General features: G+C 49.7%; 1 protein-coding gene across 1 annotated transcript in view; it reads right to left on the bottom strand.

The window, feature by feature from the left end:
* LOC147606803 (uncharacterized) overlaps positions 1–23,034 on the bottom strand; it is an 80,405-nt gene extending 57,371 nt beyond the window's left edge. Inside the window, exons 1-4 of the mRNA XM_086791207.1 lie at positions 21,046–23,034; positions 20,445–20,587; positions 20,190–20,242; positions 19,988–20,077 (exon numbers count right to left, since the gene is read on the bottom strand). Of these exons, the coding sequence (XP_086647333.1) occupies positions 19,988–20,077; positions 20,190–20,242; positions 20,445–20,587; positions 21,046–22,259 (1,500 nt within the window). The 5' untranslated portion in view covers positions 22,260–23,034. The remainder of the gene's footprint in view (positions 1–19,987; positions 20,078–20,189; positions 20,243–20,444; positions 20,588–21,045) is intronic.
* Positions 23,035–25,316: the final 2,282 nt, after the last annotated feature.

The raw sequence follows: 25,316 nt of genomic DNA, 5'->3' as shown, positions 1-25,316 counted from the left end.
CAAGCTGCTGACCGACTTCCAACTACCAGCCAAGTACCAACCGCCAAACTCCTATGTGCCATCAGCCAAAGAAAGAGAGTGATCTTCCTCGGCCGGAAGCTATCCCAAAGCCTCTTCCAGAAATCTGAAAGGAAGCGTTGTGATAGGCCAAGTTGGTATTAAGGGGTGGTGTGATGATTAAAGTGGTGCCACAGAGCAAAAATGTGTGTTGTCATGTGTATGTCAAATGTCTATGTGTTTGTTCAAGGGATTTTTTTTAAGTCCAAGTTATGTGTTGTTATGTGTTTTGTTTTCTATTGTGAGTCTAGACTCTATGACCAGATATTGTGTGTACACTGTACTCTACCCTTGGGATCCCATAACTGGCATAAGAAATTAGAGCCATGAGCCTAGATTTATCCTTGACACAGTATGTGGTAATCCCTTGAGGGGAGGATTGTTGGGAACCAAGGTCTTACCAGTGTGAACCCACTCATATAAGTGTCGTAGTATGTTTGTTTGTAAGGCTATTAAGCCTGGTTTTGTGTGTGACAGGCTATTAAGCCTAAATATGTGTATGCATGTGTGAACATCCTCTAGCAAAGGAGTAAACACCCACTTATGTGATTGTGTGTGTGAACTACCTCTTAGAGGGGTATAAATAATATCTAGATATTTGTGTGTATGATGAAATAAGCAATGATTACAAAAGAGAAAGGGTGCATGTACTTCATTGAAAGAAATAAGCTAATGTCACATTGAGTTGTGTACTTTACTCTCTCTCTCTAGCATTGTCTAACTCTCTTTCTCTCTTGTTTATCTTTGTTAATCAAATGCCATGATGATGTTCCAATTCCAGCCCCCATAGCCTGGCTACCTACAAACATAGCTCATATTTGCTCCATCAATTCCTTCTATTAGGTATAGAAAAACAAGGTGCAAGTTCAATGCTACCTGCCAAGAGACCTGCCAAGTGTCAGTGCAAGCGCACGCGGACACACGTGAATGCCATCTTGTTTGCGACTCCTAAACAGTCTAGGTACTGAGGAGGCAAGAAGTGAGTCTTGAGCCCCTCCCCCAAATCGGGCCAGCGGTAAGTAGCAACATATGAGAACTCATTCATGATGCTATTTGCCTAGCCATCCCACCCAATGCTAGTATATCCCGTAAGATGCAAACCATGATTTTTTCAGTATGCAATCAACTCAGACTAATGCAACCAAGAATATATAATATTTGCATCCATCTTGCTATCGTACTTACTAAATTGGATCTTCTCAAGTAGAGTCGATGGCTGTCGGGAGTGTTGAAGAATGACTACAAACTATTGGCGTCTTCAGTCCTCCATTGTCTCCATGTCTTGTTGTCGTTGTAGCCTGTCTCCATGGCTTGTAGGTGGGTCTCCCCAACTAGGAGACGGTCTTCTTCTACCCAGCGGCCTCAGCTTCTTGTTGGTGATCGGCGACAAGGTGAGCCTGCAAAGTCTCCATCTAGATGCTCCTTTTGTGTTGTGCCTCCTCTAGATCTTCACGGGACTAAACGGTGTGTTGCATGAAAGCTTGCATCACTGTCATGAGAGAATCTATGGTAGGAGTAACATGTGAAATTTGTGGTGAGATACCTAGGGCAGAAAATTGAGGGTTGTGGGATTCTTCCTCTGTAAGATCCCCCAAGATCTCCCTAAACGAAGCAACAGGATTAGTACCAAATAGAAGGGTGTAGGCTAGCTCACCTCCCAACCGTAGGTCTAAATCTATAGACCACCCTCGAGCCCTTGGGCTAAGACTTTCTTTTTTTTTTTGTTGGAAAAACGATCCTTCTATTAGATGATGAGAAGACGCCATAAGGCTACAAAGCTCACCTCACAAGGAGGGATAATAAATACAGTGAACACCGGAGCTCCACCCCCGTGGCTGGCCGCTCTCTGGGGGGGGCTACCTAGTAGTACATGCGGGAGGTGAGAAGAGCCAAACTGGAGGCCTGTAGTGCCAAGCGACATCCTCGCCCCTCGCGGTGAGGAAAGGGCCAGGCTGCCAAGTGCGGAGGAACGCCTTGCGGCGATCTCTCATGCGATCCGAGTCGCCCTGAAGTTTCCCCCAGTGTCCTCTCAAGGTGTGAATGATGTCCACCCAGAGAGCCTGTATGACCTCCGCCGGTGGAGTCGCCTGGCGGTCTATGGCCTCCCTGCATCGGGCTCTCCATGTGTGCCAAGCCGTCATGCTGCTGATCATCTCCCATCTGTGCCCGTCCCCCTCCTGGGAGACTGCCGAAGAGAAGTCTAGCGTCGGAACCACCGCCATCGCCCTGTCAGAGACCTGGATGGTCACACTACCAGGGACGTCCTCGTATCCAAGGGCCGGGCCGCTGTCCGTGGCCCAAGCCACCGCACCCCACGTCACCATCATCTCACCTGGCAAGCATGCAAAAACCATCCTGAGAGCGCGCTGCCAGACCTGCTGTGCCTGTGGGCAATCCCATAAGCAGTGCCGCTGCGACTCCTGTGCATGGCCGCACCGAGGGCAGGACGCTGGGTGTCTGCCAAAAGCTAGCCAAGCCCCCACAGCCAGTCCTCTATGCGCTGTAAGCCAGAGAAAAAGCGTCACCTTCCGGGGCCGGAAGCTGTCCCAAAGGCGCTGCCAGAAGTCCCTAAGGAAGGCAGGGGAGAGCCCCTGACGCCGCCAATGCTCGGCCGCCGCCGGGGTGCCCGCTATCCTGTGCCTCTGGATCCGCGCCCCAGCCTCGGTGTGTACTGAAAAAAGGGGGTGCCTGGGCTGGTAGGGGCCGAATAGGGATCTCGCCAAAGCCACTCACCTGGATCCCACTGAAGGCGAATAAGAGGCCTGCTGTCCCAAGCCCATAATCTCCAAGAATAGTCCTCCCCTATCGAGGCCGGTGAGGGGTCTACATGCCACTGTCTCTGATGAAAGCCGACCACCCGCACCCTCTGAAAGATACAACCCTGGAACTCATCCAAATCTAGTCGGGTCCTCTGAAGCTGGCCTCCCTCTCCCACCTCGAAGGTGAGTGGGGCAACTCTCTCTGCTGAGCCGCAGACCGCTAGAAAGATCTCATGCCGAGTAAAGACGCCCATCCACTGTGGAGGTGGAGGGTCCTGTACTGGAGTCCGCCACTCCCGGGGGATGGCCGCCTCAATGTCCTGCCTCATCAACTCTCTGCCCCTCATCCCGCTGAGTCTCCTCTCATGAACCTCTAGAGGCAGCTGCTGAAAACATATCCAGTCGTCTAAGGACTGGGCTGGACCGGAGCTCAACGGGCCCCACGACACATGAGATCGCGATCCAACCATATGACCACTGGGAAGTCGGATCAAGGGGTTCCAGATCAATGGCTGCCTCAAGCGCTCCTCATCGGTGCCCGGGGGAGTCTGGAAGAGTGACGGCCTCAGATGCTCCCAGGCCCTCAGAAGGCTAGCTACAAAACGCTCCTCGAAACCAAGGCCCACTCCTCTGGATCGCTGCTCTGTAAAGATCCACCTGATGCTGGGGGTCCAGGGGCCGCTAAGAGGAGGAGTGCGGCTGAGAATCCTGGAAACAAGAAACTCCTTCCACGACTCAACGCCTGGTAGGAGGCCACGAACCACCAACTTGCCAAGCAAAGCTCGGTTCTGACAAATAGGATCAACTATGCCCAGGCCGCCTCTCTCCCTCGGCTGAGTGATCACAGCCCATGCCACCTTGGCCCTGGCGGGCCGCCCGTCGCCACCAGACCAAAGAAAGTTCCTGATGAGCCTCTGCACCTGGCCAATGCACGCCCGAGAGAAGGCCCAACAAGAAGTGATGTACCACATGGTAGCAAGCAGAACCTGGTTGGCCACAACCACTCGGCCAGCCAGAGATAAACGAGCGGTACTCCAATACAGAAGCTTCTTCCGAATGCTCAGAAGAAGGGGGGCTATCTGCTGCTCCGGAGATATGTCAATGCCCACATAGCATCCCAAATAGCACACTGTATTGCCAGGGGCCAGCCACTGAAACCCATCAACTGGCCTCCAAGTCGGGGGGGGGGGGGGGCACAGAAATGACCCACAACCCACACGACTTGTGCCAGTTGATCAAAGCGCCCGAAGCTCTGCAAAACCTGTCCATGGCTGAGGCGAAGCGGCGGAGGTTCTCCTCCCCTCCCTAAAGACAGACAGCAGTGTCATCCGCAAACTCCGAGTCTAGGAGCTCCTCCGAGGTGCGGATGGGGAGCTGGAGGCCCCGCAAACCTGTATCCTGTGCCGTCAAGAAAGTGCTCATGGCCTCCGCCACAAAAAGAAAAAGAAAGGGCGCCAAGGGGCACCCCTGCCGCACCGAGCGCGAGAGCTGGAACCTCTCTCCGCGCACGCCCTGTATCAGCACTTGGCTATGAGCCGATGTGTAGAGTGCAGAGACCCCACGGATCCACTGAGGGGGGAAGCCCATCCTCTCCATAGTGCCTTCCAAGAAGGCCCAGTCCACCCGATCATATGCCTTCTCAAAGTCGAGAAGGAGCACTGCCAGATCCTCCTGCCGAAATCTAGCCAAAGCCGTAGCCTCCCAGAAAGAGAAGATGTTATCCAGGATGCTCCTATCCTGGATGAAGCCTGTCTGCGTGGAGTGGATGATGTCCGGAAGGTGAGGCTGAAGCCGCCTGCTGATCGCCTTAGCTAGGACCTGGTAGGCCGTGCCTAACAAGGTGATCAGTCTCCACTGTCTAATCTCCAGTCTGTCTCCTCCCTCTTTGGGGATCAAGTGAATCAACCCCTCTGCCATGCTGTCCGGCATGTCTCCCGACTCCATGATCTCCTGGAATGCCAATCTGAAACCCCTATGCAAGAGACCCCAGTACCTCTGGAAGAAAGCCACTGAGAGACCGTCCTCTCCTGGGCATTTGCCCCAAGGAAGTGCCTGAAGAGCCGCCTCCAGTTCCGCATCCGAGAAGGGGGAGAGAAGGGAGTGCTGCAAATGGGCCGGCACAACCGGTCTCGTGAAGCTCCAGACTGCCTCCCGAGCCTCTCTCACCCTGTCATCTGCTGGCTCAGCAGAGAGCAGATCCCTGTAAAAATCTGTGGCGATCGCCCGAACCCTGGGGGGATCCACCACTACCTGGCCATCAGCCTGCCGAAGACGCCTGAGACCCTCTCGTCTGAAGCGAGGCCCTGTCGCCTCAAAGAAATCCCGAGTCACTCTGTCTCCAGCCTGTGTCCAAAAAGATGCCCGAGCATGGAATCGGAACTCCACCCTCCTCTCCTCGATGGATCTGATCTCTGTGCGAGCTGACTCCATCTGCTCTGAAATCCAAGGGCTCGTAGGATCCCTCTCCTGAAGTCTCTGAAGGGAAGCTAGACTCCTCCGCATGCTCCTCTCCTGCTCTCTGAAAGCCTCCAGACGGTCCAGGGCAACCTGTCTGAGCATCCTACTGATCTCCTGCAAACCCCTGTCAAGATCGCTGGCTGCCGATCCTCTCCTGAACTGAAGCTCCTGCCAGACCTGCTCAACTCTGGTCGCAATCTCGGGCTCCTTTATGAGACAATCTGGAATCCGGACGCTCTGGCCTCGCTCTCCTCTCGTAGGGTCCTCGATCTGGAGAAGCACTGGAAAGTGGTCTGAAAAAGAGGAGCCTGCAAGTATACCCACAGTGCCACCTCTATCGCAAGCCCACTCATCAATGTAAAACCTGTCGATGCGGGAAAGGTTAACTCCTGTGGCCCGTCTATCCGAGCGCGAGAAAGATAAACTCCCCTGCAACCTGCCAAACTCCGAGAGAGTCCACGGATCCTGGCCTCTCACCTGCAGCACTAGCTCCTCCCAGGCAGCGAGCTCCGGCCCATGAATGGTCTCCTGGCTGCCCCCCATCCTGTCCTCTGCATCCTCCAGCATGTTGCAATCCCCCCCTAGGCACCAATGGTCTGCCATGGGGAGGGACTGCCTAATGGTGCTCCAGAACTCAGCTCTCCCGGTCGCCCCATTAGGGGCGTAGAAGTTGAGGAAGCCAATGCGGTCTTCCCCAACCCGAAGGATGATCCACTGCGCTCGACCCTGAACCAGAGTGCCAGAATCCACAACCTCGGATAGAAGCTGCTCGCTGACTGAGATGCATACTCCACCCTGGTTCCCCTGGGAGCCATATGCCGGTGACCAAAAAGTGTGACTCCTGCCTGGCAAGATCTTCCCGCAGGTGCGGGTGCGCCCGGCAGAAAGGTGGTGCTCCTGGATGAAAAGGATATCTATGGGCCCTCCAACGAGAGCCCTCGGATCTCCTGGCGAAGTCTGCCCCGACCAATGTAGCAGCGAGGTCCACGAAGACCCTGGATGTTCCATGAGAGGATCCTCATGGATGAGCTATGGCAAGTGAAGCAGCCGCCACTGGCTCACCCCTCTCAGCCGGCCCGGATGAGCTGCCCTCCACTCTGAGAGTCTTGGGCGCCGGCTTGGAGGGAGAATAGTCACTGTCTCCCCGGGTGCGGAGTCTCTCCAAAAAGAGGGTGACCTGTCTCTGTGTCCAGCCCCACTCCACCTTCGCCCTATCCAGGGCATAGGCGTGAGACCAATCCTCTGCATATATGTATCTAAAGGTAGGCTGCATCCTCGGGGCGGCGTGGAGGAGAATCAGCAGCACCGCCTCAACTGAGGTGTGGACCGGATCCGCCCGCCAATCTCCTATACCAAACAAGCTCATGCGGGCTGAGTGTAATCGGGTCTGCAAAATAGGTCCGTGAGCCCCAAGTCACTGAAGTGGTGAGAAAACTCCAATATCTGATCACGCAAAACCTCCTCTACAGAGTTGCAATCCCATGCTGTGTCTGGGGCAACACTGAGAGGAAAGGAGAAGGCCACCGTGCTGCTCACCACTGAAGGAGAACGAGAGGGATGGCACACCACGCAAACTCGCAAGGGCGCGACCGGTGTCTCGAACGGGCCAGCATCCAGCTGGAGACACCTGAAGAAACCGTAATCCACTGGGAGCCCCATCACTCGCGGGAGCCCCCCAGGGGAGGCTGGAAAGAACTCTGTGGCGGGCGAAGCTAGGATCGCCATCTCCACCGGCCCGGAGTGGCGGTGGAACAGCCGCTGAACTGAACTCTGGCCTACCCAGCTGCGCTGCCCCGGGGCAGTGGGTGGTCTGGAGGAGTATCCTGGAGAGGCCGAGGGAGGGATGGTGGCTCGCGGAGAGGAGGGGGGAGAGCGAGGAGAGGATGGAGAGGCATATGCCAGAGGAGAGGTGTCAGGGGGGGCCGCCGGGGGAGGCGGGAGGGGGGGGGCTGGGGGGGGGAGAGGGGGGGTGGAAGGAGTGCTCTCCGAGTGAGGGGAAGAGGGGCCGGGGGTCGCGGAGTGCGGCCCGGGATCCTCAGGAATCTTCTCCATGGAGGGGGCGGGGCCCCCCGCGGGGGGAGGCGGGAGCGGGGTCTCCACATGGGGGGCTCCACCGGCGGCCTCAACGGGCACTGAGACTGAATCCTCGTCCATCGGGGTGGGACCTGCTGGCCGCCTATCCCTGACTGGAGCATAAGTGCGGGTAGGTGCCTGGACACCAGCCGGAGTCGCCTGTCCGCCAGCCTATGCTGCCTGCTGGCGTCTGTGACGGTCCCTGCGGGCCGGGCGTTTCCGCCGGCGAACCTCCTGCCATCCGCCAGCCTCCTGGGTCTGCGCGGCATCCTCCGCCGAGGTCTGCTCATCAGATGATGGCGCCTGCTGAGACGAGCCAGGGATGTCCGGTCTCTGAGGTGGATGGCCACCCCTCGGGCCTCCTGAAGGGGGTCCAGAGGCGGCAGAGCGTGAAGGATGAACCCCCTTGCGGGGACAGGCGCGTGCGAGGTGGCCCATCTCCCGACAAATGTAGCACTGGCCGGGGAGGCCCGAATACTCCACGCGCTGTATCAGATGTCCTCCAGAAAGACAAGGGAGGAGGATCGTCTTCGGGAGGGACTCCGGTGACGGAACCACAACACGAATGGCCGGGAGCCCTGCTGCCCGAGCTATCACTGAAGCCGCTGTCTGAGGCGTCTCCACCACCTACCCGAACGCCTTGCCAATGGATGACAAGAGGGGCAAGTATTCCCTACGGAGTCCAGGAAAGCAGATAGTGATGGGGAAACCTGTCGCGCCTGCTAGAGGGTCAGAAGCGGGGTCGAAACCGTGAGTCCATCGCGCCAGGAACGCCCGGGATGAGCGGAGGGCAATGGGGCTCCGAGCCAGCACCGTCTGAGCTGCCTGGGGGGACTCGAAATCCACCTGGTAGTAGCCACGTCCCAAAAAATCGACGCTGACGATCTTGGCAGGCACGCCAACGAGGCTGCCTTGCAGAAGGTCGCGAAGCTCTCTCCGCATCGGACGGCTACCCACTATCTTGCAGACCAAGGAGGAGGCCTCAAGAGCGGATACTGTGGAAACAAACAACTGATGATCTGCATCTGTGAACTCCAGACGGAGACCGGAATCGGCAGGGGTAGTCAGAGCGGCTTCCATGGAGTCCTCCAGAGGGGAAAGGCCAGAGACCGGGGTCACCAACGGGAGGGACACAGCCCTACGAGGAAACGGCGAGGCGGAAGGAGAGAGGATAGCGGGGGCGGAGCGGGGGGGGGGGGGGGGGGGGGGGAGGGGGGAGCTGAGGCGGGGGAGGAGAAGGGCTTGCACACCAGTTGAATTACACTCTCTCTCACCTACGCACAAGAGCAAGAGGATGGGGCTAAGACTTTCATGTACCATCCATGTGTCAGAATGCGCAACGGAGATGATAACCAGATTTGGGAACACAAGAGCAAAACGCATGCAGAAAAATACAGCACAAGAGAGAGAGAGATATAGGCGTGTAACTCTGCTCTATATACACAAGAAGATCCCGGAGTATGATACAAAATGGTATGGGGGCTGGGGGCCTATTTATATGCCCCCCCATCAGCAGTCGGCCTGCTGTAGGGCAGCCGACTGGACACAAGAAACCTCCACGACTGAATAATCACAGTCGGCCAGCAGCAAAGTGGGTCGGCCAGCATCAGAAAAGTCCCACGACTCATGCAGTGCAGTTGGCCACTTCCAGAATCTCCACAGATGCAGTCCGCCAGGTTTAGGGTCCTCCTGCTACTACTAGACTGCCTCCCATGCCACAGAAAAATAGGAAAAAATGGGGGAAAAATACGGAGAGTGGGGAAAAATGAGAAAACACCTCATAAGGGCGGGCACACCCACAACAAAGGCCCTGGTGTATAAAAATAGACAGGAGATGACTTCTAACACCCCCTCTCAGCTCCTGGCTGTGAAACCAACCACGGGGAGCTGGGGTGCCGCCTGAGCAAATCCTGAGATAGCGACTTCGTGAAGAGGTCCACCGTACTGTCCTCCGTCGAACAGAACTCTAGCAAGATGTCATCAGCAACGATCTGTTCACGAACAAAGTGCCTCTGGATGACCATGGGTTCCTCCAGTGGAAGCCCAAACCTGCAATGCAACCTCTGCATCCTCACCACCTCACAAGCAGCATCACAAACAGCCCGGTACTCTGCCTCTGTCCGCGACAAGGCAAAAGATGACTGCCTCTTACTGCTCCGAAAAACTGCTCCTGGGCCTGAAGTAGATCTCCTCGTGTCCCGATCTCCTCCCCAAACTGAGTCACTCCAACCGTGGAGTCGGACTCCATCAATCAATCCCCCTCCTGTGTACAAGAGTCCATGATCCTTCGCATGCCGTAGAAACCACAGGAAACGCAATCCTGCCTCCCAAAGAGTCATCTGCAACCATGAGCTCAACTGCCCCATCGGGAGGCTCCCGTCCAATCTGGTGTCCATCAACCAGATCAATGAACCATTCTGCTTCTGAGTCAAAGAGGCATCACACTGCTCACAAGGATCAACACCTGTTACGGTGCAAAAACAAGTCCTGGAAACCTGTTGAAGACCACGCAAGGCCTTCTGAAACCTGTCAACCACTCCCTCTGAATCCAGAACCACAAAGCCTGGAGTATGCACCTCCTCCTGCAAGTAATCAACTGCCACCTGCCTAGCTTTCCGAAAGGTCCCCATGGAAAGAACATCCTCATCTACAGGAGGTTCTTTGTCCCGAATACTACGAGACATCAGAGCATAAGTTACCTGTTCAGTTTCCTCTGACTGACGAACACAAGAACTACCAACATCAGTACTGGATGGTTCCTGCCAACTGCTGCCATCTACTGGCAAGCTATCCACCATCTCGTCCCGGAAAGCCTGCACCTGCAGCGTATCCACACTTAAGTGGCCATTACCAGACTGCCACTCATCACAAACCTGAGGACCTGGGAGAGAGAGTGCTGAAAGCTTGTAAACTCCATTCTCCACTCCCCCTTCCCAAACCACCTGGCCTATTGCTTTGTCCCGGAGAGCAACAAAATGCTCATCAAACTCCACCCGTACGCCAGTTGCAAACCTGATGCACTGACAACAGATGAAAACCAAGTGACGGAACATACAACACCTGGGAAGAATGCTTCCCCCCTCTGCCATCGGGAACTATCTCCATCCTGCCCTCATTGTGAACTGGGATAGTGGATGTATCCCCAGTAAGAATGTGACCAGAAAGCCTACAGAGATGCTGTAAACCGGAACGGGAAGGAGTCATGTGCCTGGAAGCACCACTATCTAGAATCCACTCCCGAGTATCCGTTGCGGAGAGTCCTCCAATCTCCTCCCTGCCTGAAGAAAATAAAACATCGGTGTCCACCACCTCCAAGTGCACAAAAGCCGGAGTCTTCATGATTGCTGCTGAGGAATCTTCACCCTTCTCGGTCTTCCGCTTGGGACACTGCCTCCAATAGTGGCCTTTCTCGCCACAATCATTACAGGTCCTCTCTGCCTTTAGTTTCTCGCGGTCAGTAACGGACTTCTTCTCAAAGCATCATTAGCACATCATTATTCAGCTATTGCTGTTGCTTGTATGCACCTACGGGCGGCCCTTGTGCTCTACTTCAGCAGATAACAAGTTTTCTACTTCAGTTCTTTTGCACATGTGTTTCTTTGCAAGATCTATTTGCTGTTTTTTCTGATTTACAGTCATTCTTTCACGTATCCCATGTGATAGGTGTACATCCATGTACGCCGGGCGGGTGATAAAATCATCTGGTGAGAGGTGTAGAAAATGGCTCTTGTAATGAGCCATTTTTGTGCCTAAGGGCTCAAGGGGGCTAGTCCATGTCCTCTCTGTGTCCACTCTGATGATATCCATCCTGATCACGCGGTCTTGCTCTGAGCGGGTGAGATCCCCAGACTATACTGAAAGGGTGGTAGTGCCTCTATCCGCAAACCATGTAGGTCAAACCATGATCTCATCTGAGCGTACCAGCAATGAGTATCTCCATCCTCTGCCAACTGTATGGATAAGGTCAATGCCAATCGGAAGTACCTCTGCTGAGGGAGCTCCCATAGCCACTGTAAAAAGGTAACTCCCTGGAATAGGGCCTCGGTTACTACTAGTGGGGCACCCAGCTCAGCCCGAACAATGTCATGTGGTACTGATGATTTGCTCCGAATCATGCGGGCAATCATCATAATCAGTGGTCTCTCCATTTGCCTCCATCCCTCATTTGTCCCTCTCTGAGATCTGTGATGTACACTGGGCCCCCAAATTGGAGCTCCATACAGGAGGGTCGAGGTGTGACAAGCGTATCAAATAGCCACAATTTGGTGTGTGGCTCCTGAAACTGTATGTGTGCACACTGCCTCTCAAGTGCCCCCAAAGCTACATGCCCTTGAGTTAATCTAGCTAACTGCTGCCTCCTTCGGGGAGAAACGCGGTCCTGTGAAAGTAACTCCCAAGTAGACATATGACCTGACGTACTCTACCGGCTCCCCTCGGAAAGTGAACTGAGGCTCTGATCTCGTCACCCATGCCTGTGTTATGTTAAACACCATAACCTTGGTTTTCCCAAGGTTCACTGTCAGATCTCTATCCGCACAGAAAGCCTGTAATGCATCCAAGTGTCTCTGTAATCCCTCCGGAGAATCTGAGATTAGAACAATATCATCAGCATATAACAAGATGGGTATCAACACCCCTGCCAGGCATGCCCTGGGCCTCCCAATCTGTCTACATAATCAGAGACCGCATCAATGTACAGTCCAAAGAGGGTGGGCGATAGCAGGCATCCCTGCTTCACCTCTATCGTGCTGGTCACCCTATCACATAGTCCGCCTGGAGCTCGGACTCTGCCTATCACAGACTCATACAAAGCATATATCCCCCACTGCATATCCTCGGGTACCTCAATGTCATGCAATCTGTGCATAAGCCTGGCACGTGGTACGGTATCGAAGGCTTTGCAGAAGTCCACAAAGCAGCAGTATATCCTTCTCTTCTGTGCCCTGCCCTCTTCAATAAGTGCCCGAAGTGTCAGTATGTGATCCAAGGTAGTAAATCCTCTCCTGAAGCCAGCCTCTCCATGTGATCGATGACCATGCCTCTCTGCCCATCAACTAAGCTCCGACTCCAATATAGAGCCATATAGTTTGGCCAAGTAATGACCAATCATGATCGTCCTATAGTTGCCTGGTATCATGGGGTCCCAACTCTTAAAGAGTGGTACAATGATATGCTTTGTCCAGCTGGTCGGGAAACCCTCACAAATGGCACGATTAAACACATGTACGATGAGCGGAGCCAAAGTGTCTCATGCATATGAGAAGTGCTCTCCAACTAGCCCATCATGATCCTGTGCCTTTCCATTCTGTAACCTGTCTATCGCATCTAGCACCATCCGCATAGTAAAAAAGGTGCTGCTAGCCGGTCTAGCTCCCAGTGGAGGGGGGTGTGGGGCTGTCCTGGTGCATCATATAGCTCTCTAGCATAAGTATGCCATGCCTCAGGTGTAGTAATCGGAGTACCACACTCTCTCCTGAAACATCTTCCATGCCCTCTTGCTGTCCTTCCAATATATTATATAGTACAAAAAGTTGTACATAGGACTGTACAAAACCTATGGCCTTTGGCCTTCCAAAAAATAACCTAAAGACCCCTAAGAACTGACTCTTGACCTGCTCTAAGAATGGGGTGAAATACAAGGACTAATTCTAGCCTAGCCTTTTTATAAGCCATCCATATGCTAGTCAGTTTGCCCTTCATGCTATTGGCCTGTTCACAACTAGTGAATTATGCATTTAACAAGGCCATAGTATAGAGAAATGAAATGAAATGAAATGATATATTAACGTCTTCAGAAGGCCAAAATGACCTATGAGACCAAAAAGGTTACAACAATTGGTGGATCTGATACAATGTCTGTGTAAGAAAAGCTAAAAACAACTAAACAACTAACTGAACCTGAAACAACTATGAGGAAAAGTACGGTACTAGGAGCTCCTAATGGATAACATCTGGGAGGAATCCAGCAAGAAAGGTAAGCATCATACACATCACTATCCAAAGATGTCTCTCATCGGTCGATGGCGGATATCCTCAATGTCCTCCATGGTGAGTACTCTGACTGGACGTCTCCCATGCCGTGCTAGTATGGTCCTGATCCTCTGTTGTAGTCTCCGCCGATGTCGAGATGGGCCTCTCATCTTGGGGCGTCTGGACCGCCCCAGCTCTATAGCCCGATCAATCAGTGTACCTCTGGTGCGGCTATACTCTGGGGCTATCTGCAATGCCTGCTGGCCTGACTGCTCAATCTCTGGTCGAAAGAAGTCTGTAATCTGCCTCTGTAGGTGTCTCTCCCTCTCTGATCCCCTCCCTCTCAAGAGACCCTCTCTATGTCTACGAAGCTCCAGCAAGTATAATCTGAGGCATCTCTGATCCTGGTATCTCATGACTCTAGAAAGTGGTCCGAAACCCTCTCTAAACAGGCAATGAAAACGGCCTCGTATCTCATAATATACTGGACAGTGACATATGTAATGTAACTCTGTCTCTGGCTCCATCTTGCACAGCTGACAAATCCTGGCCTCAGCTGGTACTCCTCTGAATCTGCCAGTCTCAATCTCTAGCTGGTGTGAGGATGTGCGCATCTGACCAATAGCACACCGTACCCCATGAGAAAGATGAGTATCCATGTAGCTGGGTCTAATCACAAACCCATCCTGCATGAGCTGGAGAAGATGATCTCTATAGAAAGCCATCTTCGTACCAAGCTCGTGTGTCGGCTATATCCATGTCCTCCTAGTCTCCAGCTGAATCAAGTCCTGCCTGATAAGTCTGGTAATCTCTGCCCGTGTGAGAGAGAGGGAGGGTGCATCCAGGGAGTACTGAAATGGAGGTAGCATGTCCATACTAAAGCCATGCAGCTGGAACCAAGCTGTCATCTGTGCATACCAACATGATCCGTCTCCCTGTGATGCCAACTGTCGTGAAGACTCCAGGGCTAAGCGAGCATATCTGTCTCTAGGGAGAGCCCAAGTGCTATGTATAAAGGAGACTGATCAAGTGAGTGCCTCTACTACCAATGGGGGGGCAGCCATCTCTGCATGGATAATATCATGTCCACTATCATGTGCAAACTCATGTAAAGCATCCAAATGACGCTGCATACCCTCAGGGGAGTCAGAGATCAACACAATATCATTAGCATATAACAATAGTGGGATCCATGTACCTGCTAGCTGGGCTCCTCTGTCCCCCAATCTCACAATGTAGTCAGAAGCCTCATCCACATACATACCAAACAATGAAGGAGATAACGGGCAACCTTGCTTCACTCCTATAGTGGAGTGAACCAAAGTAGAGACCCCCTCTAGGGTGCGTACCTGTCCTGCAATTGATCTATATAAAGCCATAATCCCCCATATGAGCTCTGTGGGTACCCCCATCTCCTGTAATCGCCTCATCAATCTGGCTGTGGGCACTGTATCAAATGCTTTGCGGAAGTCCACAAAGCTACAATAAATCCGTCGCCCATGCGACCTGCCCTCCTCAATAATGGCCCGCACAGTCAAGATGTGGTCAAGAGTAGAGAAACCTCTCCTGAACCCTGCCTGTCCCTCTACTCGAATGCCCTCTCTCTCTGCCCATCTACTCAACTGCTGCTCAAGAATGGATGCATACAATCATGCTAGTGTGTGACCAATCATAATAGTGCGATAATTCCCTGGCTCCATAGGGTCCCCTGACTTGAAGATAGGCACGATGGTGGACCTACTCCAAGTCTCGGGTAAGCCTTCACACACAGCATGATTGAACATCACTGCTAGAAGCGCTGCCAGCATGTCTCTCGCATGAATAAAGTGCTCAGCAACCAATCCATCATGATCATATGCTCTCCCAGTCTTCATCCTATCAATGGCCTTCCTTACCATCTCTGCGGTAAAGAAAGTACATGTCTGTGGGCATGGTGCTGGCGGGTCAGGAAAAGGTGTCTGTCCAGGAACTGTATATAGAGATGCTGCATAGCTACCCCAGACCTCTGTAGAAGTGATGGCCAAAGCAGGGGAGGACTCATGAAACAAACGCCAAGCCTCCCCCGAATCCTGGCTCAAGAACAGCTGGTATAATTCCTGCTCTAGCTGAGCAAGGAAGGCCCGCTTCTTCCTTCGCACAAGGCGACGGAAGGCAATACGTGACTGTCAGTGAGTAGTGACTCCCAAAGCAACCTCCCGCTGCACTCGGGCTCTTGTCTCTCTGCACTCCTCATCATACCAGCTATTTTGGGGCATACACCGAGAACGCTGTCTCTGGCCAGGCTGAGTATGTGGATATGCCTCTCTCGCTGCATCCTGTAAAGTCTCTGTCAGTATATGGGTCAGCTCCTCCAAAGGTCTCCCTGGCTCCTCTGTGTACAGACGTCTATAAATCCCATCTCTGTAGTAGACAGCATCAGTCTCTGAAGTAAAAGTATATCGAGTGTGATCTGCCCCTCGTGTCCTTGGAGCTGTGGTAAAGTGAAAAGAGATGGTCAATGTCAACAATGCATGATTCACTACTACCCCAATGGGCCGAGAACCAACTGTGAAGTCCTCAATGCATGAAACAAAGCTCGGCATAGCCATAACATAATCCACTGTGCTAGCACCATGTCTATGTGGAAAGCAAGTAAATCCAGCTGCTGACGGAAACCTCTGCAAGCCATTAAGTATGGCCAACCCATGTGCAGTCCCCATATCTACCAAATATCTCCCATACTCTGTGCACTCCACATCCTGTGAGCGTCTGTCTAATCCCATATCCAGAGTGTCCAACTCTCTCAGCATCTCCTCTGAGGTATCATAAAAGGTTGTCTGGCGGTTGCCCGTCCGGGCATTAAAGTCCCCTAACAGGATGATGTCTCCATCCCTAGAGAATTCCCATACATCATCATCTAGCACAGAGAAAGGAGACTGCCCTCTAGGTGCTGCATATGTCGATGTACTAGGAGCAAAATAGCATATGGCAATATACAGGAATCTGCCTGTGTCGGCCCTCAGTCTCACCCACATATATCTGGCCTGATCATCTCTCCGAACGATGTGTAGAAGCGGTTGCAGCTCCTCCCTGAAAAGAACTGCCACCCCCCCTCATCCTCTACTACTGTAAACCGATCTCGTCCCTACTCTGCAAGCTGTCTCCCATCTGTATCCTGTCACCTGTGGCATCATCTGACCAGGGGCCTGGTGAGTCTCCGAGTTGAAGACTATATCTCTATCTCTAAAGCTGTCCTCAAAGGCACCTACATCAAGTCTGAGGGATCCATTGCAGTTCCAGGCTGCCAGCTTTAATTTGGTCCCATAGGTCTCGCACCGTCATGTAGAGCGTCGCTCCACGATGACCACCCTCCCTTCTCTATAAAATGCTATCTTTCCCTTTTCTCTTGCCGCCCTAATCTCTGGCATGACTTCCTTCATATGTGCAAGCTATGAAAGAGTAAGATCGTCACCAAGAAAAATGCTTGTATTCTTTAAAGTGGGTCGCCTCTTCAAGAACTCCTTCTTCGCCTCAATAGAGACAGAGAGAGAGAGAGAGAGAGAGAGAGACCAACATTTTTTTAAATACATTTAGACAAAAATTTTAAAAAAAGACAATTTGTTTTTTTTAGAAATGAAAAAAATTTCCCGTTTCTGAAACACGTTTCTGGCGTTTCGGCCGTTTCGGGGTTTCAAAGTTTCTCAGCCCAGAAACGCGTTTCTATGTAACTATGGTCACAAAGAACCCCATCACACCTACATTTTCACTCAGGTTCGCGTTTTTTTTCATCAAGGCTGCATTTTGCACATTCTATACTAGATAGCTCTTGTGGATAGTCGTAATCACAGCCATAATTAACTAAATTACTATAGAGATGAATTTACAGATCTGTGAACAGATATATGATGCTGATGCTGATGTTGACTTCATGCTAAATGATGACTTCAAGATCTGATGAATGAACTTGATGATGGAATGACTTTATGACTTGTGCTTATATATACAGCTGGAGTGCTGGTCGGGAAGCAAAACTGTTGTCGGCCAGCTTTGTACATGCATATATTTATTTTCCTCTTGTTAACTGATGTGCTTCATGCATAATGTGCCCAACTGATGCTGGTCTTTGACATACTGCCGCCGCCTACTACTAGGGTCCTAGGGTTGGATGCCAACTGGTCTCCTTCATCCTCCACTGCTGATGGTTATGATGATGTGCTATTGCTGATGATGATGATGATGATGATGAGTGACATTCCCTTATGCTAAACTTGTTGCTAGGATGGAGACCTTGCAATACTTTGATTCCGGCAACTCATTCCAACTCCACTGACGCCACTAACCCCATACTTCTTCTTCTGCAGGGACTGACGCTTCTGCAGGAGCAACTAAGGAATACCTAAACCAAGAGTCCTGAACTCTGGGAACTTGTCTAGCAATGTGGCCTAAAACTGCTTGGAAAACTCAACACACCACTGACTATCCTGTTGAAACCTTTCACACACCATCTCTGGAAAGCATGAAACTCCATACCTCCTGAGGTGAATGTTGAAGCCCCTTCCTGCTGCCATACACAAGACCCACTTATCTACCGGGACATGCGCTAATAACTGATGGCGATGTTGAAGAGAACTAGCACGGGTGAAGATGGGAGCTGACCCGATGCATGATGAAGATTGGGTGGGAGAATGACCAAGCATTCTAGCTAGTCCGGGGTAGGGAAGAACAATATCCTCATGTTCTGAAGATACCATATACTCTGCACTGCACTGAGGCTCATTACCCTGGATGCTCTGATACCAATGTTACATGCATTGAGGTTGATCGTCGTAATCACAGCCTTAATTAACTTAATTACTGTAGAGATGACTTTAGATGAATGCAAATGTAACTATATTAATGATGCAAATGATTACAACTGAGATGAGATCTATGAACAAATCTATGATGCTAATGCTGATGTTGACTTCATGCTAAATGACGACTTCAAGATCTGATGAATGAACTTGATGATGGAATGACTTTATGACTTGTGCTTATATATACTGCTGGAGTGCTGGTCGGCCAGCAGAACTGCTGTCGACCAGCTTTGGACATGCATATATTTATTTTCCTCCTGTTAACTGCTGCGCTTCATGCATAATGTGCCCAACTGATGCTGGTCTTCGACATACTGCTGCTGCCTGCTGCTAGGGTCCCAGGGTTGGCTGCCGACTGCTGCTGTATGGCTGCCAACTGGTCTCCTTCATCCTCCAATGCTGATGGTTGTGATGATGTGCTGCTGATGATGATGATGATGCCAGCTTGTCACCGTGCAACCCGAAGGGTGTGCACATGACATGATAGTGATTAAGGCGTGCATAAATTATTGATTTGAAAGAGATTAGAGGAGAGAGAGAAGATATAGAGAGCTTTGCACAGTACATGGTACTGGCTCCCAAGTAGCCACTTAAGGCACCCGCTCATATTGTGTATTTGCTTTATTGCTGCAATTTGGCTCCAGTATAAAACATAGGTAAATTCTGATCACTCACCCGAATGTGCGTATTTCTCAAGAGAGAATGTGGCTGAACTGGTCGCCCACTTATTGGCTCTGATTTGGATTGACTGAACCTTGCGCTGACCTCCAGATGGACTGAAGATGATGCGTTAACTTGACCTGACTGCAGACACCCTTCTTGCTTGCATTAGCCTCTCCTTGAATGCCCCTGGGCTGCTTGGAGACTCCCACAAGACTGGGGCTGAACATGTTGCTTTGCACACTGATCACATGGGGATAATGGAAACCCCATCCTTGTATAGGTGCCATGAGTGCTAGTCAGACAATCCTTTTTAAACCGAAAAATATTATCAAAAATGCCATAAACATGTTCGTTTTGTGCCCAATCCATGTCCCACCCATTGGTGCATGTCTCAGGCACTTATGGGCCCCCATTGGGCTATCAATAGGGCTGTCCACAGACCCCTTTTGTGGCCTGTCCGTTTCTCACTACCTCTTGGTTGTTGCTAGTACCTTTACGTAGGGTTCACACACAACCAACCTACTGACTCCTGACTGGTTGTCCAAGGCTCAAGCACCCAACCTCAGTCTAATCCGTACTTTCTTATACATCATTACATCTTGCAAGTCGGTTGCATGTTGTGTGTAGGACGAACACAACTTGACTTAACACTGACTTGACCTAAAACCTAGATGGTGTCTAGCTACTTGTCCTTGGACAAAGACTCACAACGTGCACAACGCCCATCAAGCTAACCTTGGTGTACTAAATGTTCCAATAAGTCGGCATGACAGCCTATTACAGTGGCTGTGCGTGACAAATATAAACCTTGTATAGTGCAACAAGAGAACCTAGCGGAGTGTTTGTGGAGCATAGAAGCCTCTAAAATGTAGCCATGTTATCTCAGGCTGTGTGCCTCTTGAATGGGTCCTTGAGGTGGAAGTTCAGTGTAGCACATCCGTATCTCTATATCAGGTGCTATCCGACCAGGAAAATCTTGAAAACTGTGTGGGCTTACGTGAGTGGTCATGGGGCTGCAGTAAAGGCCATGTTCTCAAATGGTACCTTGGGATGTCGTGTGGTTGATCAACAGAGTACAAACATTAACTAAATGGCCTTTGAATGACTGTCAAACCAAAACAAAGCTAGCATTGGCATGGTGTTACAAGCATCTGTACAAAGAGGATTTCTTACTTCATGCCTTGGAGCAGAACTTGCCAAGGAGCCTTTTCTAAAAACCCCTCGATCAGTATAAGCAAGACGGGAAATCACTTCATCTTCCAACTGCAGTATGACATGTCTCAGGTTTTTCATATGGTCCATGCAAGTTTAGATCTCGCATTGCATGAACACTAACTAAAAAATTGTCTGTGTAAAAGATCCAAAAACAGCTTACAGCCTGAAATGGTCGAGATGTTTGCACATTTTCAGTTGGGTTGCCTCCAAATCCTGCTTTCAATTTCCATGGCAGCAAAGACATCCAAATGAAGTTTAATAAAATCAATTTTCAAGCTATTTTTGAGATATATTTTAAGTGCGTTCAAACCTTAAACCTGCACTTTGGCAGGCCAAGGCTTACAACTCTGGCTAGAGCCCACTAGCTCAATTTGAAGCTTTTACACAAAAGAAGTAGTTGTGATTAACCACTTGCCTAAGGGGACAGTAATTTGAGTGTTTCCTAGTGAGAGCTTTAATGGCCTAACTTTGAGGCTCTTGGTTTGGAGTTTGCTGACTGTCTCTTTGTTGCAGCTGGCAGTTTCCCCTTGGCTGTTCTCCATAGTTTTAAGGCACACCCTGCACAAGAAGGGGGGGCGGGCTTAGGTAATGTGCTGAGATTAACTGAAAACTCTACTCATGAAAATGTATTAGATCAAGCAGAAAAGTGTTTTCAAATACTTGAAAATAAAACTTTATAAAAACTTTGGAGTTTTAAATGTAGTCAACTGACAGGGTCAAATATCAAGGCTGTGCACGTCGCCATACATAAAACACAGAAAGTTAGCTCTCTGAAGTATTGAGGGGTGGTGGTTTTTCTTTTCTTTTCCCTTTTTTTTGGGGGGGGGGCAGGAAAGGGGGAGGGGGGTGGGATTGTGGGCAATGGTATTTCATGCCACTATGGTTCAATTTTTATTTTGAGGCAGTTTCACCATTTTTATCTTTGCACTTTGAGATATGGGTTTCCTTTTCACAACACATAACGCATTGAGCCATTGGCCATGTGGAAAAGCAAAGAGGCAGGAAAAGGGCATTGCCTTCGGCTTGTAGCGAGCTCATCAGTGCTGAGGTCTTCCTGACTCAGCCGCACATCTCGGACTTTCAATCTATCCATCTGTGGCTTGGCCGCACAAAACTTCACACTGCTCCTTCCCGCACTCAAGTCCTTTGTGGACCCTATGTACACCGGGGCTTTCTTCGCCTCCGAGGATGAAAACCCCGTCCGGTTTACCCCTGCCAAGGCTTCTTCCAATGTGTTCACTAGCTGTAGTGGAAGTCGCTTGGCATCCCAAGAACCCAAGTCCATTTTTGAGGTGCTGGTTCTTGTGTTATCCAAGCCATTTGCAGTGTGTAATGACCGCGAATCGCTTACACCTTTCAAGTCAGAACTGTCCGTTGAGTTGAGGAAGCTTCTGCCCACCAGACTTGAATGTTTTGTTGCGCCAAGTGGTTCATTTCGGCAGTTTCGGCTGCAAAGGCTGGTACTCAAGGATGGGTTGGCTGATGGTGGTAAGTAGGTTGATAATGATATAGAAGAGTGGTATTTGGCTGTCTTCTCTCCTCTGGGCTTTCTGTTCTCAGCATGAAGGCGGCTTGCAGTTGTTCTGTCATCAGACTTTACTTTGGGCATTGTGGGTGTAGAGAAGGGGCTTTCCTTGCTGTTCCTCAAAGGACTGTCTCTGCTGTTTCTGAGGTAGTTACTCAAGGAGAGCCCATAAGAACTCCCCAAGCTCTCTCTGCAGCTTCTGTCGGTGAGTGGGCCAGACGTCACACTCTTTCTATCAAAACTCTGTCTGCAGCTTCTGTCGGTGAGTGATCCTGAAGTGGCAATCCTCCGTTCTGCAAGCAAATCACGCACTCCTCGATCAGTGAGTGAGCCCGACAACAAGCTTCTCCTCTCACTTCTGTGCTTCTCTGTTGCAAACCTAGCTGAGTGGACCTTAGGAGGTTCTGTACCAAGGCCAGTCCCTCCACCAAGTGAGGCAAGCTCTGCTTGCTCGAGGAAATTTCTCCTTACCTTCTCAAGGTTGAGTATTGGGAGGTTAAGCGATCTTGTGGAGCCCCTTTTCAGTTCACTGATTTTCTTCAAGCTTGGAATTTTGGAGGGTGCTGAGGAAGGCGCCTTGCAAGGCAATGGGGGCTTTCTAGCCCCTTGCCTGTTGTTGCTGCTGCTCATCATTGTGTTCTGCTGTTGGTGGTGGCCACATGAGAAGAGCCCTTTCTTAGATTCAAAGACATCCTTTCGAGCCATATGTTTCTGTTACCCAGGCATGGTATGCCTCAGATCAACGAATGAAGGCGGCTATTCTAAGGAAAATTATGTGATAATGTGGGTGAATAATAGCCCAAAACAGAGATTTTCCTGCTTACCCAACAAGGGAAATGGATTGAAGGGGGTCTTTCCAGCCCCAGAACAACAGAATTCACGCAAAAAGTGAGATGGGTCTTTCAGCCCAAAACAGGAAACTGCCTCTTGTTGTAGAAGATGTCAATTTTTGCCAACACGATCCTGTTCATCTATCGATAATGTTGTTGAAAATGATGACAACAACCGTGATGCCGCTGACCACGACGACAACCACAACGATGATGATGATGATGATGATGATGTGGGAAGCAATGTATGGGTCATCATAGGCAGTATGTATGTATCAAAACTGCAGGCGTTCTTAATGATTTGGGTTATCTAATTGGGCAGGAAAAACATGTGGGTCATCTTAGTCTGTTCTTTTTCTCCTTTCCAAAGCAATGCAGAGGTCGAAAAGGAAGCGAAATTTGATCTAAGAAAGACAAAAGAAACAAAAGAGAGAGAGGTGGGTGCAGCAGTGGTACCCGGAGAGAAGGCTGGTGGAGATGGCCTGACAACTTCTCTCTTGAGACGCTCGCTAAAACACGGAAGAGAGAAGAGAGAGAGAGAGAGAGAGAGAGAAAGAGAGATGGAGGGAGGTGAGTGTTTTGGGTAGTTGTTGCAATGCGCATGAGGCTAATGCAAAAACAAATACAAAGAGGGGACCTTCACCATGCCCGGACTTTCAGTTCCCCTCTTCCTATATGAATGAATGCCATAATACCAAATAAGGTTTTCCAAAAACCTTAGAATCAAAGGTTAGTTCACGAACGTCTGGCCCTATTCAATTCAATTTTTTAAAGGTGTCTCATAAAGTTTGCAAATTGTGTCGTGCCATTTATTAATGTTTTTTTTAGGACTTGAATTCTATTTACCATTTATTGGTTGTATATTGTGGTCAATCAGCAAAGGATTTAATGGTGGAGGAAATTCTATGTACTTGGTTTATATTTTATTTTTCTTTTTTGTATCACATTTAATTTTGTTAACTTTGTACGTGTTTCTTAGAGAGAGGTTGTAGTGTATGTGGCAATCCGAGTCTCCATACCCCACAACACTAGTCCCAAGGTAAGCATACCCTTGCAAGAGGAAGCGAAGGAGTTTGGAGTAAATCCTATGCTATGCCGATCTTGCATGCGAAATGACAAGCAAATTTCAAAGTTCCAAATGCTAGAGAACAAATCATTTTTAAAATTTTGATTTTTTTCTAGGTGACCCAATTGCTGGCTATACGGACTATGGGGACTAGATGCACTCAAAAGAAGCACACCACCGAGACCTCTACAGCTAGGCGATATAGAGGTCTATGGGGATGTGCTTTTAGATAGAGTTTAAATGTAATTTGTCTTCTCTATAAATCTACATGTTGGTATTCCAAAATTATTCTCCATTTAATCAATGTTAACCTCCCTTTCTCCTTGAGAATTCTCAATTCGATTCAAGGATGTTGGTGTTCCATAATTATTCCCAAATGTCGTCTTTTAATCACGTGATAGCTGCCCTTACTCCTTGAGAACGTGTGTAATTTTGGATTTGTGGAGGAAAATTAATAATGTGTATTTTAAAACTTTAGATATTAAGTGCAATGGGTCTAGACTCCATGGTAGCTATGTATCATAAATGGAGTAGTTGAAATCATTTTAAGAAGCATGTGGTTGGCATGCACATTTCATTATTTTGAGTTTAAAATGAGGTAAGAGAGGGGCATCAAGTCAACACCAAAATGCATACCTTGTCAACCTTATCTTCAACCTCAATGGCTATTGCCTTCCATATGTCAAGACTTTGTTGTAGGCCAAGTCCATCTTCACTCATCTCTAAGGTGTGTGCTATCTGCTTGATGTTGGAAGTTGGCTCCCAATGGCCATCTCTAATTTGTTTATGGTATGGACATTAGGTGATGGTAATGGTTATGGACATAAGGTGTATGGGACACATGCATTTATGAATGTAATGTATATTGACTAGGCCACTAAAAAAGCTAGGAATCTACCTAGCATCAGGTGCTTATAATTAAAAAAAGTAGGGATTCTCTAAGCATTTAATGTAGCCCACATGTTGACTTTTAGAGCTGGAATCAGGGAGACATTCTAGGGAGTGAATCTAGGAGCATCATTAGGTATGTTAATCATTCTTATGATCTTGTAATTACTATGTACCTTTGCATATTTAAGAGGCTTGCATCTATGAAGTAAAATATCCTTGCTCCATCCCGATTTTTCACTCCTCTTTATGTGTTGAGGAAGTGATTAAGTGGTGCTGCTAATCCCATTTCTCTCTCATTATGCCTACACCATGAGCTCTAAACCAAGATTTGATCCTCCCTAGCATGAACTCTAACTTTCTATCAATTGGTATCAGAGCCTCCTAGGGAGGATTAACATATCATAATAGCGGGTTAATCTTAATTTTGGGTTTATTTAGGTGGGATTAGTTTGCTTAATCTAAATCCTTTGTGAGCATTTGGAACCTTCTGAATTGATTCTCCGTCTCCTGAGGATACTAGAGAGAAAGAGAGAGATTGAGCTTCAATTAGTTCCAATGTATGATACATTTAAGTTGAAATAGTGAGGTTTGCCAACAAGCTAGCCAAGAAGTAAAAGAGGAGGAGAAGCTGGGTATAGTTTCAAGAACAACAGTAGTCTCTTGAGCTCTCACAATTCCATGACTTGCAAAAGAAGTGTTCTCACCGATTTGAGAACACTTGAGCCTTGCAACATAGAGAGAAGAAGAAGAAGAATGCAAGGCTCTTCGACTTGCACCTTTAGCCACTTTTAGTAGAGTAAAGAATGCAAGGGTTTTTCTGACTTGCACCTCTACAGTCCTCAACCTTGCCTCCCTTGTTATCACTATGTTAGATATCCGTAACGCCGCTACGGGCGTTACCACAGGAGGGGACGGCCTCTGGCTCACCACCCAGCCATAGAGGAAGAATGAGGATTGCCCCTCATCCCCCAGGCT

This window comes from Cibotium barometz, chromosome 56 (assembly GCF_041138505.1).
Source record: "Cibotium barometz isolate CiBa-2024 chromosome 56, ASM4113850v1, whole genome shotgun sequence".
NCBI classification, from domain to species: domain Eukaryota; kingdom Viridiplantae; phylum Streptophyta; class Polypodiopsida; order Cyatheales; family Cibotiaceae; genus Cibotium; species Cibotium barometz.
Note: the sequence above shows the minus strand (reverse complement) of the source record. Positions and strands in the feature narration are given on the sequence as shown.